Source organism: Leucoraja erinacea, chromosome 10 (genome assembly GCF_028641065.1).
Source record: "Leucoraja erinacea ecotype New England chromosome 10, Leri_hhj_1, whole genome shotgun sequence".
NCBI lineage: Eukaryota > Metazoa > Chordata > Chondrichthyes > Rajiformes > Rajidae > Leucoraja > Leucoraja erinaceus.
The window spans coordinates 49,761,585-49,776,801 of NC_073386.1; the positions used below are offsets into that span (position 1 = coordinate 49,761,585).

General features: G+C 41.6%; 1 protein-coding gene across 2 annotated transcripts in view; it reads left to right on the forward strand.

Annotated features, from left to right (window-relative positions):
* Positions 1 to 14,419, forward strand: part of LOC129701167 (doublesex and mab-3 related transcription factor 3, truncated-like) — a 35,129-nt gene extending 20,710 nt beyond the window's left edge. The window contains exons 1-2 of one of the 2 annotated variants that reach the window (XM_055642217.1): positions 7,532 to 8,726; positions 13,313 to 14,419. In XM_055642217.1, the coding sequence (XP_055498192.1) occupies positions 8,354 to 8,726; positions 13,313 to 14,190 (1,251 nt within the window). In that variant the 5' untranslated portion in view covers positions 7,532 to 8,353 and the 3' untranslated portion in view covers positions 14,191 to 14,419. Of the gene's footprint in view, positions 1 to 7,531; positions 8,727 to 13,312 lie in introns of those variants that run through there. The other variant, XM_055642218.1, reaches the window with a different exon arrangement.
* The last annotated feature ends 798 nt before the right edge of the window (positions 14,420 to 15,217 follow it).

The window sequence follows — 15,217 nt, forward strand, 5'->3', positions numbered from 1 at the left end:
AGGCATCAATTTAGAGAGCTTCGAGAGATACAGCGTGGGAAAAGGCCCTTTGGCCCACCGAGTCAGTGCCGACCAGTGATCCCCATACACTAGCACTATCCTACACACTGGGGACAATTAACTTTTTTTTCCAAAACCAATTAACCTGTCCATCTTTGGAATGTGGGAGGAAACCGGAGCAACTGGAAAAAATCCACTTGGTCACGGGGAGAACGTACAAACTCCGTACAGACGGCACCTGCAGTTAGGATTGAACCAAGGCCTCTGGAGCTGTAAGGCAGCAACTCTACCACTGCACCACCCTGTCAACCCAAGGGGACCCGAGAGGAAAGTATTTCACACAGAGGGTGGTGGACATATGGAATGAGATGGCAGAGGAAGGTAAAATGACAACGTTTAAAATATTTAGACACGTTCATGGATAGGAAAGGTTTATAATGTTATGGGTTAAATGCAGGTACATTCGACTAACTCAGGAAGGCACTTAGTCAGCATGGACAAGTTTGGCCAAAGGCCCGTTTCCATGCTGTGTAGCTCAATGACTCTAAATCCCCTCAAGTGAAACATCCTCTCGGCATCCACCTGTTATTCTCCTGAATCGTACATGTCAAAGTATGATTGTTGCTCATTCTTTCAGATGTCAACAAGAAGAGGCCCAAATACAATCATATGTCTGAACATGTCACAGTAATTGATAATGTTCATCCATCTGCTTAACCCCATTCTTCATTAAACCACGCATGATCTTTGTCTTAATTCCTCCTGTTTACTTTGTTTCTGTAATTATTAATATCTGTCTAACAAGAATCTATTTCAATATTTATTTCAATTGATGTAGCTTAAATAGCATTTTAGAGGATATGCATTCCAAATTTCCACATGCCATTTTTGCTTGTATATCTTTCTGAATGGGCCATATCTAACCTTAAAGGCCAGTTGTTATCGAGTCCTGCACTCATGGAAATAGTTCCTCTTTTCCTCCTCTATCAAATCAATTATTTATTTTAAACATTTTATTTAAACCCTCCCTTAATTGTCTAAACTCAAGAAAAAGATCCCACTCATGTGCTCCTATTTTAATCCCTTCAGTCCCAGTTTGATTCAAGGCAAATAAATCCTTCTTGAGGTGCGATCTTCCCCAAACAGAAGGCCATACGCGTTAAGTGCCCTCCATTCATTTCATTTTCATCTTCCATGGGATAAAATAACTTATTTTTGTAGCTATTCGTCATTATTGGGTGATTTATTTCCTTCGAGTCTAAAATCTTTCTATTCATTTACAGTTCCTAGTTTTATGCCATTTGGAAAATAATCCGATCTCTATATCATAACTTATTTACAAATGAACTTTGTCTCCCGCAATTTTTTTAGTCCCTTAGCCTATTAATGGCTCTGCTATCTTGTACTTCTAACTGCATTACTTTGCCACCAAACCAGAACATGGCATTTTAGTCAGTCCTTCATAATTTATTGTGAAAAGTGAGTCTCACTACAAATCCCATATTCCCCCCTTCTTTCTTCTTGACCCTTCTCCTTCCACCATATCCCCCCATCCGGTCTTACATTTCATTTATCCTCCTCCTCCATCCCTCCTCCTCTTATTTATCTGAAACCTTTTTCTGTTCTTTTCATCTCTAGCCTTAGTCAACTGTTTTGCCTACCTGCCATTCACCCCTATCCTTCACCTGTATCCACCTATCATTTACCAGGCTCTGTCCCATCTCCATCTCTCCTTTCTAACTTTCTCTCCTCTACTCAATGTCTGAAGTGTCCCGATCTGAAATGTCATCTGTCCATTCCCTCTACAGATGCTACCTGACCCACTAAACATTGGTTTTTCCCCACCAACCTTTTTCATAGGGTCGTAGAGACATACAGCATCGAAAGATGCCATTTGATCAGATTCTAATGATGTGAGGCAGAAACACTATTAAATTCACCACTGTCACAACACCCTTGCCAAAATCTTAAATACATCATATAACTTGGCTTGTGGAAAGAATTTCAAGCCGCGGGTCAATTTTTTTCAGAATTTAACGTATGTTCACTTCTTGTACTATATATAGATTACCTGTAGGTAAATCAAATTCACTTTTGTATTCAGATTTTTGCAGTCTAGAGCTTTAGGCCTTTGGTTAAATTCTCTATGTTATTTCAAAAATGCTACAGGAGCACCCACTTAGAACTTCCTCTGTATTGATTGCCAGTTGGCATCAGTACATTTATATGTCATCATTTGTTTAGTCTAAGAGCTCTCCCTTCTGAGTCATGAGCAAAGGAGCAATCCTCTGGATATGAAACACAATATATACATCAGAGTTCTTTCTACTATACACATGCTGAACTGGAATTATATATTAGGATTGGAAGAAACATTTCTGACATGACAGTAAGTTTAGCAAAGTATCTTTCTGAGCTTTATTTTGTGTAGTTTTAGGGAAGCTATATTCACCTGAACTTTCTGACATCTCAGTATACTAGTTTAGGTTTTTAATTTCTAAAAATCAACTGATAGATTATGAAAAACAAATATTTCAAACATTAGAATTTCATGTTTTCGATAGATTTGGGAGTTTCTTTCCTAAATAATCATTATGCCACGTAGCAGATATCAATGAAGGCCTCCAATATTGTTGAAGAGGAAAAGGGAGGATATGCATTTGATATAAAACTTTTCAAATGTTCTCTGAATTAATACAATGACTGGCATACAAAACCAATCAAGTCAGAGGCCCAGATTTTGTACCCAGTCTGTGTAGAATTATGAAAGGGAATGGACTTGGCCTTGCACCTAGCAGAGTAAACAAGTAAACCGTCAGGGGAGGTTCACGTTTGTGATTTCTAGTCAGTGCACCCTACTTCAAAATGAAAGCATGTGAAGCTGCAGGTGAGTTTTGATGTAACACTTTTTAACAACGGCTAACGTCACAGTTTGCAATATTTAGCAACGTGCTACTTGGCCCCAACATATGTTGCTATCTTTGGAAGAAAACGGTGACCATTTTTTTTAGGGTGGTAAATAAATGTGAAAATATTGCATTCGTCAGGAGAGGCAGTAGTAGAATAATTATTTTGAGCTTTTAAAATTTTGAGCATTATAATTACTATACAAAGCTATGGACATGTGAATATTAAGCCTTGCCAGTGCAGAAAGTTTAGACTAAGGATGTCCCCCAAACTTTCCTCACCAAATAATCAATAACAATTCACAAACAATGGAAAAAAATTAAGGTGGCAAACTGTACAGATGCCACCTAAATAACAAACTGTAATAACGATTCTGTATTAAAATGAAATTATGAATATGCAAGACACTGGTTTAGATGGAGGCAGATCACGTTAATTTTAAATCAGCGTATTTTAAGTTTTGAATAAAGCTGCAAAATTGTGAAATATCACATAAACATAAAATTAATCCCCCAAACTCGAATACAGGAGGAGTTTGTCTTGCGCAGGTTGGGAGTATACGAAATGTTGGTTTATTCTTGTCACATGTACCGAAATACAGTGGAAAACTTTGTTTGCATGCTACATCGTAAAATCATACCTTACATAAGTACAATCTAGCCATACACACGTACAACAGGTGGTGCAAAGCGATAAATACCAGAGGGCAGATTATAGAGGTACAGCAGCCTAGTATTACATTTATAAAGAAAAGTGCAGATTTAAAAAACGAGCCTGAAGGAACTAAGTTGGGAGATCAGGACTGAACCCTTAGCTTAAGAGAAAAGTGTTTAGTAGTGTGAAAACACAGAGAAAGAAGCTGTTCCTGAATCTAGTGGCAAGTGCTCTCAGGCGTTTGTGTTTTCTGCCAGATAGGAGAAAAGGGAATGACCAGGGTGAAGAAGAGTCTCAAAACATCACCCACACCTTCCCTCCAGAGATGCTATCCATCCCGCTGAGTTACTCCAGCATTTTGTGTCTCTAACCGGGGTGTAAATGTACTTGGTTAATTTCCCGAGGCAGCATGAAGTGTAGGTGGGGGAGATGGACTGGACTATGTCCAAAGCTGTTGCCAAACCAAACTGTGATGAATCCTGATAGGATGCTTTCTATGGGGCATCTGCAGAAGTTGGTAAGAGTTGTTCGAGACGAAGAACATTCCGGCACAAGAACGGGCCTTTCACCTGACAGTGTCTGTGCTCAACATGTTACCAAGTTAAATGAATCTTCTCCACCTGCATGTGATCCATGCACCTATTTAAAAACCTCTTAAATATCACTATGATATCTGCTTACATTATCACTACCCTTGGCAGCACATTCCAGCCACCCACCACTCCCTGCAAAATAACTTCACACCACATCTTCCTTAAACTTCCCCCCTCTGACCTTAAAGATATATCTTCTATTCTTTGACATTTCCACCCTGGGACTAAGGTTCTGACTGTCTAACCCAGCTATGCCTGCTGTAGTTGTATAAACTTCAGTCAGGTCTTTCTTCAACTCTGACACACTAGAAAAAAACAATCTAAGTTTGCCCAACCTCTCCTTGTATCTCCTACATCATAACTTTCTGACTTAAAATCAATGCCCTGACTGATGTAAGGAAGCAAACCATATACCTTCCTTATCACTCTATCTATTTGTGTTGTCACTTTCAGGGAGCTATTGACTTGGACTCCAAGATCCCTCCATATATCAATGTAGCTGAGGGTCTGCCATTAACTGAACACTTGCCCCTTGCAATCAATATCCTAAAGTAAAACACCTCACACTTGCTCAGATTAAACATTATTTGCCATTTCTCTACACATATCTGTAACTGATCCATATTCCACTGTATTTTGTGACAACCTTTGTTACTGCCTGTAACTCCACCAGACATCTTTCCTTGATCTGTCATTTATCTCCTGCTGACTATTGGGAGTCTTGTGGTATAATCTTGTTAGATTGCACATTTCTGACGTTGGGGCTCTATTCATTCTATGTTCACTGGATGAACCCTCCAGTATGTCCTGTCTGAGTGTGGCTGCAATATTCTTCCTAATTATTAAAGAAACTACTACACCTCTCTAACCTCCCTCTCCAGGATGGTGGTGTAAGGGGATACAATAGTGCTTTTAAAAAGCTTTTACATAGGCACATGGAAAATGCAGAGAACGGAGAACTACGGATCACGTGCAGGCAGAGGAGATTAGTTTAATTAGTATCATGTTTGGCACAAACATTGTGGGCCGAAGGGCCTGTTCCTGTGCTCTGTTCTATGTTCAATCTCTTCTTGAAACTGAAGTTCTTCAATCCAGGCCACATCCTAGTGAATCACCTTAGTAGCCTCTCCCGCACAATGACATCATTCCATGGAGTCGTGACCAGAACTGACATAACTCTCCAAGCGTGATCGAAATAGCGTTTGTAAAGTTTCAATACAATGTCTCAATGTTTATCTTCTATGGTCTGACCTATGAAGGCAAACATGCCATAAGCTTTCTTCACCATTCTAGCTACACGTGTTGCCACTTTCAGGGAACTAATGACTTGAACCTTTGACATCTCCTCATGCAGCATCATTTCTTAGTGCCTTGCTGTATTTCCTATCCCATTTTGACTTCCCAAATTGCATCAACTTGCACCTGTCAGCATTAAATTCTATCTGCCACACTCTTGTAGCATTTTATCCTCTTGTTACATTAGAATACTCATTATCCACATCACCATAATCATTTGTATTACACACAAACTTACTAATGAAACCTCCTAAATTTGCATCCAAGACTAGACCAAGTGCAGACCCGTTGGGTCTGTTCCCCCAAACGTGTGGTTGTGGGGGGGGGGGGAGGTGGCGCATGTAGCGTCACACACTAACTACCCCCCCGCACTCACGCTAATGGAGGGGAGGAGGGGAGAGAGGGGTGGGGGGGAAGGAGAGGGTGGGGGGAAGAAAGGGGGGTGGGGGAAAGGTGAGGAGCAGGGAGGGTGGAGGGAAGGGGGTAGGGATGTGTGGAGGGGATGGAGGGGAGGAGGGGGAGAAAAAGGGGAGAGAGAGAGAGAGAGAGAGAGAGAGCAGAGAGAGGGGGAGGGGGGGGTGTGTTAGGGAGGGCGCGGGAGGGGGAGGGGGGGGGGGAGAGAGGGAAGAGGAACTCCCTCTCCCTCTCTCTCTCCTCCTCCCTCTCTCTCTCCCTCTCTCTCCCCCTCTCAGAGAGGGGGGGGGGGGGGGGGGGGGGGGGAGAGAGGAGGAGGGGGGGGGGGAGGGGGGGGGGGGGGAGAGGGGGGGAGGGAGAGGGGGAGGGGGGGAGGGAGAGGGGGAGAGGGGGAGAGGAGAGGGACGAGGGGGGGGGAGAGTGCCTTTTTACTTCAACCCAAACCCAAACAACCATTTGCAGGCAGTGCTTTTTTACCTCTAACCATATATTCATTTTCAAACCAAATTAAGGGTACTCACAGTGCTGTAGACATTTGTCAGTGTCATTCAGAGCTCTGATTGAGGCACACCACTTGCAGAGACTGATTGAGGCACACCACTTCCTGGTTTTATAGTCCCTCCCCCTCCCTCCAGCAGGGGCAGTAGAGAGAATGGGGAATTTTGTAAAAACATTAATATCTCTGTCAATTTTCATAGACGGGAAAAATCCTCGGCACACAAGCGGCGGAGGGGGGCTCTGAGCGAGGTGGCCAAAAATGACGGCCGTAGGTGGCGGCGTACTCTCGGAAATCGCAGCACAGAAAGCCAAAACCGGTCAAGAACAGACTTTTAGTAATATATAAGATATATAACACAAATAACAAGGGTCGCAGCACTCATCCTCACGGTACACCTTTTGTCACAGACTTGCAATCAAAGGAGCATCTTTCCTCTACTACCTTGTCACCAAGCCAAGTTTTGATCCAATGCACCAGCTCACATTGGATCCCTTGGTCCATCACTTCTGCATCACCTTGCCATGTGAGACTTTGTCAAATGGCTGACTAGAGCCCGTGTGCACACTGCCTACTGGCCTGCCTTCATTAATATTCTTAAAATCGCTGACCTCTTCAAAAATTCAAATCAAATTGTTGCCGGTTTCTGTTGGAGCAAAGCCATGCTGACTATCAGATCAGTCCCTTCCTTTCCAAATGCACATAACTCACGTCTCAGGATTTTCCCACGAATTTCCCTACCACTGGTGAATAAGATTCACCCGCCTGCAGTAACCAATAGAAACCAGATGGCAAATACCAAATGGTACAAGATTTACCAGAGAGAGAGAGAAATGTTTAATGTTAAAGGGAGGATATTGCCTCTTACACAAGCTCCTCCTTTCCACCCCCACCTCGCTTCCTATGTGTAAGTGCTTAATGCTTGAAAATCTCACCCATAGGCTCCCGGATAGAATACAATTTCATATTGTTTGGAATGACTAAAATCACAGAGTGTGGTTTGTTTCCCAGGGGAGCACTTTCTCACGGGTTTCAGGTGTGTGGTTTCCATGAATGTGAAATCATGCGGCATAAATTCTGCCACTTCGAATCAGCCGTGTTTCCTATGTATTAACTAAATGTTGCAGAAAGAGGTGATTGATTGATCGTGCGCAATGTTGAGCGCGCCGACTGCCCCCAAGACTTGTGAAGTAAGGTGAATTATTGGCGGTCAAAACAAAACTTTACAATACACGGACAATTTTTAAACAATGTTAATAGCTCCTCACCCCCACTTGAAGAGGAGCTAAGTAACCAGTCCCTTGTTCCCTGTGGTTTGATTTACAATGGAACACAGGAAAGTAAATGATCTAACACCATCTAAAATTCATTTAATTTAGAATCAGAGTTCTCAGATCGTTCCTGCTAGTTACTACTTTTTCACTAAAATGTAAAGTGGAAGTAGATAATACAATGCATTTTGAAAGTTAAGGCACCTTAAAGCGGGATATTTACGTTTTACAGAGACTGGGAAGAAGACTTTGTGAAAGGGGATCTGTATGAAGTGGTCCATTAGCTCTATTACCTCGTTTCCAACACTCCTTTGCTTTTAATCCCCGTTGAATAGAATGAGCCCGCCCTTTCTCTGCACCTATATCTCCTCCTCCAACCACTCCAACCCATTGAGAATTGCCTTATTGTGGAGCTGTTTTGAACCCTTTTCGGAAATAATGGAGGGGGGAGAGGTTTGTGAGGGAAAAAAATGATTTTCGATCCTTTCATTGAAATCGTTTCACTTGAGTGACTTGAAATAACTGCCTATAAACATCGAGGCGGTGCAGCCGAGATGTATATGAACCGCACTGCTGCTCCTGGGACCAGGCTTGCCCTCATCTCGCTGTTGTTTCCTTGAATGCAATTTTCATTCGCCCCCCAAAAAAACTATCGGACGAGAATCAGGATCTGAGTTTAAAAAAAATAATCGGAACTCATATTGTAAGAGCGCTCGGCTGCCATGAATAGCTATGGTCCTCCGTACTTGTACATCCCCTCTGCATCTCCCCGAGCACCGTCCCAGAGAACTCCCAAGTGCGCTCGGTGTCGGAACCACGGGGTGCTGTCCTGGCTGAAAGGCCACAAGCGTTACTGCCGCTTCAAAGACTGCACTTGCGACAAGTGCATCCTCATCCTGGAGAGACAGCGGGTCATGGCCGCACAGGTGGCTCTCAGGAGGCAGCAGAGCAACGAGAATCCTTGCAGTCTGGTTCTTCCCGAGGATTACAGAGCTACATACCCAGCTCCTTCCGAGAGACACGAGGATTTACCTCCTCCTCCGGGGGTGTCAACGGCAGCAGCAGCAGCAGCAGACTCCCTGCATCAGCAGCCAGGTGAGATCATGTCAGGGAATCCTCACGACTAGAAACCGGAATATTCACTAAAAGATTCACTGATAAATGTCCTGGGGGTCTTTGCACCTTCATGATGCAGTAATATTTGACATTAGAAGTGTGGTGATTATTACTGTAAACGAATAACTCCACGTGTGAGGCGTTGAACCTCTACAGATTATAGTGTGCTCTCCCATTGTGAGCGGTATTTGCCGGCGGATTTTGGTGTCCGAGGGGGAAGTCTCATTCCAAGGCAGGCATGTCGGATTCGTGTAGATGGACACAATGGGCGGCATGAAGGTGGTGGGCCGAAGGGCCCGCGTCTGTGCTGCACCTTACCCTATGACGGAAATCTTTTAAACTATCACCTTCTACTTAAAGGCACCCAAAACTAATACACAAATAATTATCACATGCCTTGGACAATTGAAACTGTTTCGCATACTGTGAGATTTTACATTTTGCAGTGCAATTATTGTTTTCTGGGCAAGCGCATCAGAAAATACTGTACTCAAAAGATCAATATACTTAAAAAACATCAAAATATAATGTTTGCCCCGACTTGTTTTACCAATACTAATGGCCACCGTTGTATTTACACTAACAATGGGGAGTTTGCCAGTTGTTTCAGGACATCGGCTTCCTATACTTGTATCAACAATGTTATTACCGAGGGAAAACTTTTTCTCTACTTATTGGGATATTATAAAGTAGAATTTCCCAAATCTCCAACTGAACGCACTGAATCGGAAAGTCGAATGGTTCTTTATGCCTGCACCTCCCACTCATTATTTGAACACCCCGTGTATTATGATTCGCCTGATCGCAGACTTGTGGGAAAAAAAATCCAGTGTTTTACAGTAGAAAAGCTGGATCAGTCAGTATTTGATTAACAAAATATTTAGTTACGATATCGTTTAATCGATATTCGGTTACATTCAGAAATTGGAAAGTTTTCGGTCTCCTCGCTTTCAGTAAGTCTGAAGATGACTGTTTTCGGTGTAAACCAGCACCGAAGTGTGTTCCTTCATACACTATTCATTAAGTCTGAGGTGATTTCACAAGATTCATTTTTTTCCAAGAAAGTTAAAAATATATAATATTCACACCCCCCAAAAAACCGAAAACAATTTCATAGAGAATTACAAGAGTGTAGAACATACATTTTAGTTTAATGAATGGGGAGGGAGTGGCAGAATCTGGGGGTGAATGCAACAATCTGGATGCCATTTTAACTGCATAATCAGTGGCAAAGCAAGCCACACTTGTTATTTTTTCTGTGTAACCTTCGATTCTCCAGCATCTGCAGTTCCCTCTTTAACACTTGTTATCCTCTTGTCTGTGAGCACTTAAGGGTCTGATTATTCTTACTACAAATTGGCTTCCTGCTTGTTTTTCCACGTTAATTCTCAACAAAACAAATCAAAGAGCCGGCTAGTTCAAAGGCATGAGGCTCTGGTTATGATAATTGTGCTGGAGTGAAAGGGGAGGATTGATCTGTTTGGATGACCCGCGTTTACCGTTTCAGCCTCAGGGACGCGATTAATCTGCACAGTGCAGGGATTAAAGGATCAAATTGCCTGGTTACAATTGAAACAAAGAGGGACCTACTGCTGGGATCATTTCTAGATATTTCTTAAGAAAATGCACTTTTATGAACGTCGTTATTCTAATAAAACCGCGCATAACCACTTCAGTGACATTTCCACATATTGTGCCATATATAGATTTGAAATATATAATAACGATGCAGATTGACATTCGGCAAAGACTCCCCAATGTCGATTGCTTAATTATACTGACATAATTTAGTACCATATTCAGAAAATTGCTATTCCATCATTCGGAGTGATTGACATTTTTTTCATTATGAATCAAGATCTTAACCAAGACTAGTTTTATTCTGAAAGAGTTGCCTAACGATTGAACCCTTAAGAGTAGATTACGATGTGGCATTGGTTGGACCAGCGGAAAAACTTGAATTGTTTACTCTGGGTCCATCAAGCTGCGACCTGTTGCAGGACGTTGGTGGCGTATTCATACTCTCGACAGCACTATCTGTACTTGAATGTCAAAATCTCAAATATCGAAAATAATTAAATTTTACCAGCAAGTAAAGGCAAACCTTCATTTGGATTTATGAGTAGTAATAATTGAGTTACCCCCTTAACCTTTAAATACTTTGCCGGGAACTATTTTGTTGAATTATAATTTGTTTGAGTGTTCTGGCGAGGTGATTCTCAGCTCAGGTTTATCAAACTTACAGTCAGACACTTTGCTGTGCTTATCTGATATGTGTAACACATTTTGTTTTGATGTGGGTTGATTCATTTTCCTTTATTGACCTTCTTCTGCCTTATTTCAAAAGAAACAAAACATTACCCTTGTTTTAAATGTCCTCATAGAGTCGAACTGCAAAAGCAGTTCATGGAGGTGTGGGAGGCTCGCGATTGCAATTTAGGAAGGCATGTATTTTTATTTACACGTCGGTTTACTTCTTGTGAGTTTGTATATGACTAGAAATGAATAGGAATTGAAATCTGCCGATAATGGAAATAAAATCAAGGTTGCATAAAATATGTTTTATACAATGCTAAATAATGAGCAAATAAATGTTGATCTTAGCTAAAAGTGAAATCGTGGCACCTGACCATAGGATAATAGACAGTTTATGTATTAAATAGCAAACATCCAAAGTGAATTCAAATGCAGAAACTTTAGAAATTAAAAAAAACCCAGTCCCTTGAAAAATAGAGTTCGATTAGGTTCAAGTTTCCATGCAAGAAAAGCAACGAAATGCATTTAGCATGCAAGAAAAGCGATATAACTCGAAAATAGCACCAGATTTGCTTTAGCAATAACACAAGGCAATCGACAGAACATTCTCAACGTGTGCTGGATTCTTTAATTTCTAGGAAACTATCATGCGGAATAATGTAATGACTATTAAAGATGTTGTATAGCAGCGCATTTTGAAAGCAGTGACAGGATCGGTCAAAGTCAGCATGGATTTATGAAGGTGAAATTTTTGAGGATGTAACAAGTAGAATGGATAAGGGAGAGCCAGTGGATGTGGTGTATCTGGACTTTCAAAAAGCCTTTGACAAGGTCCCACACAAGAGAGTAGTGTGCAAAATTAGAGCACATGGTATTGGGGGTCGGGTATTGACATGGATAGAGAACTGGTTGGCAGACATGAAGCAAAGAGTAGGAATTAACAGGTCCTTCAGAATGGCAGGCAGTGACTAGTGGGGTGCCGCAAGGCTCGGTGCTGGGACCCAATTTATCTACAATATATATTAACGATTTAGATGAGGGAATTAAATGAGACATCTCCAAGTTTGCGGATGACACAAAGCTGGGTGGCAGTGTGAGCTGCGAGGGGGGATAAGGTTGCAGGGTGACTTGGATAGGTTGGGTGAGCGGGATAATGTGGATAAATGTGAGGTTATCCACTTTGGTTGCAAGATCAGGAAGGCAGATTATTATCTGAATGGTGTCAAATTAGGAAAAAGGGAGGTGCAGCAAGACCTGTGTGTACTTGGTGTGCACTGAAAGTAAGCATGCAGGTACAGCAGGCAGTAAATAAAGTTAATGGCATATTGGCCTTCATTTCGAGAGGATTTGAGTTTAGGAGCAAGGAGGTCCTACTGCAGTTGTTCAGGGCCCTGGTGAGACCACACCTGGAGTATTGTGTGCAATTTTGGTCTCCTAATTTGAGGAAGGACATAATTGCTATTGAGGGAGAGCAACGTAGGTTCACCAGATTAATTCCCGTGATGGCGGGACTGACATATAATGAAAGAATGGGTCGACTGGGCTTACATTCACCGGAATGTAGAAGGATGAGAGGAGATCTTATATAAAACTCTTAAAGGATTGGACTAGCTAGAAACAGGAAATATGTTCCAGATGTTGGGGGAGTCCAGAATCAGGGGTCACAGTTTAAGAATAAGGCGTAGGCCATTTAGGACTGAGATGAGGAAAAACTTTTTCACCCAGAGAGTTGTGAATCTGTGAAATTCTCTGCCACGGAAGGGTGGAGGCAAATTCACTGGGAGTTAGATTTAGCTCTTGGGGCTAAAGGAATCAAGGGATATGGTTAAAAAGCAGGTACTGATTTTGGATGATCAGCCATGATCATATTGAATGGCAGTGCTGGCTCAAAGAGCTGCATGTCCTACTCCTGCAGTTATTTTTCTATGTTTCTATGACTGGTTTTAAAAAGTTGTGTATATTTGAAAGGCAGTTTCCTAAGCATTTTAAAATAATTTTGCTCTGCTATGTGCTATATTATTTTTATTGTTTGAAGAGCTAGATTATTTGATACCTCTCAAGCAGCCCCTCCCTGCCCTATACATCTCCCTCCAGTTTGGTAATGGGGGCTGGCACAAATATGAGGAGTGGAAGAAGACGAGACACATGTTTAAAGTTCGAAAAATTAAAACAGTTGGAGAAAGACAGGAACTTCACAAAAAATACTCTCCAAAAAGGAATACTGTCAGAAACATATTCTAGTATATCATAATGCAAACCAATAATTCACCATCAAGTGCCAATTACAATGTTCATTTATGTATTTCCAGATGATTATGATGATGCAGAAGGAAATGTGAATGACAAGAAGCAAATGAACATGGTCAACGATGATATAGAAGAGTTGGTTTCTCCAACAGACATCCAAAATAGCAAAGCAACATCACCATTGGCAGAGTCCAGCAATGATGCAGAGCGAAAAAAAGAAGACAGCGTGCAGCTTAAAGATGCCACCAGATATGATTTCAAAGACATCAAGAAGCTCTTAAAGTCTGAAAATGTACTTAAGGACATGTCTCCTGCAAGGGAATCCAAAAGGCCTCCTATTGAGGTTCTGACCAAAATATTTCCAAACCAGAAACAATCTGTGTTAGAGCTGGTACTGAAAGGGTGCAATGATGACTTGGTTTCAGCAATTGAAACCTTATTGTCCAGCAATGCTAGGAGATGGGAAAGCCCCCAAAACAGCAACAAACCGCAGAATTCCAAGGACATAGCTGACTACAATTCTAGTCACTACCCTTTATCCCCTACAGCTTGGTCGCTGAGCTCGGCCTTTAGGTCCCCATCTGATCCATTCCAGGTATCTCCAAACAACCATAGTATTGTGGCAAGCTTGCCTAATCTAAATCATACCGTTACACAACCCAGTCATTATCCAGTGCAAACCCTTTTCAGACCAACATTGTCTGGAAATCACCCCTTTGTTTCCAGTGAGTTTGCCCTATGGAGCACAATGACCTTTCAGCACCCTAGCCTGAGGCAACGATTTACATCTCTGGCTCACTCTACTAGTGCCCTGTTGGGGAGCTCAACAATGGTCCTACCTGCCCCAATGGAGACTTCCCAAAAATCATCTGTCTGCGATGAAAAAGTGTCAGAAAAGTCTTTGAAGGCACTTGGTGAGAGGCAAGAAGGTAAAAACTAGCAACATGAACTTGAGGCGGACTCAGTGAATTTTCACTATTTTGATAGGACATGCAAAAAAAATCTCATAGACGTATTAATAAGATCAATCCTAAAATGGGTGTAGTATGGTGGATGTCCACACGCAGTAGCTGTAATTATCACTTGTAAAAGTCAATGTGAAAAGTGTTCATTATATTTGGAATTTGATCAAATTAAAACACTAGATTATGGTAATTCAGTTGTGACTCGATCTTGATTCCCTTCGTTTGAAAGAAACTTTAGTGAAATTGATCTGTCAATAGATGAAAAGGTCAATTTTTTAGATTATAATCAGCAGCTTGACATAAAGAGCTCAAATTTCATACATTCTATGCTTCAATGGTCATAGGTTGTAGGTAATGGGTTGGATCTGCTTACCATGACTGGGTGAAATGAACTGAGCAGCCTAAGCCTTGGTCGGATTTGAATGGGAAACAATGTAGGAATAGCATGTGCAGTATGGCTGCCTAGAGAGCAAAGGCAAACTACCCAAGAATCATCCAGGATGAAAAATATTCTGCCGCATCTAAAGTATCCCCATAGTTCATGCAATAAACAGTCAAAATACGTGCAGGAATAAGCTAGTCATCTCGAGCCTGCTCTACCATTCAATGCAATTGTGGCACATCTGGTTGTAACATTATCTTCACAATCATATCTATCCCTAGTAACCTTACATCCCCTTGCTTACCCAAAATCTATCTAACTCCACTTAAAAATATTGAAAGATGCTGTTTCTACCATCCCTTGAGTTAAGGCAAATTCAAAGACTCATTACTCTGAGAGGAAATAAAACATCGCTTCTTACTTGGGTAACCCTTACTTTTAAACAGTGAGCGCTAATTCTAGATTCTCCCAACAAGTGAAAACATCCTGTCCACATTCACCCTGTGAAAACCCAAGGACTCACACCCCTGCTTTCTCAAATCGTTACCTTTCTTTGCAACTCAAAAAACATTTGATTTCTCACTTTTCTTAATTCTGATTAAGTCATGGATTGGAAATGT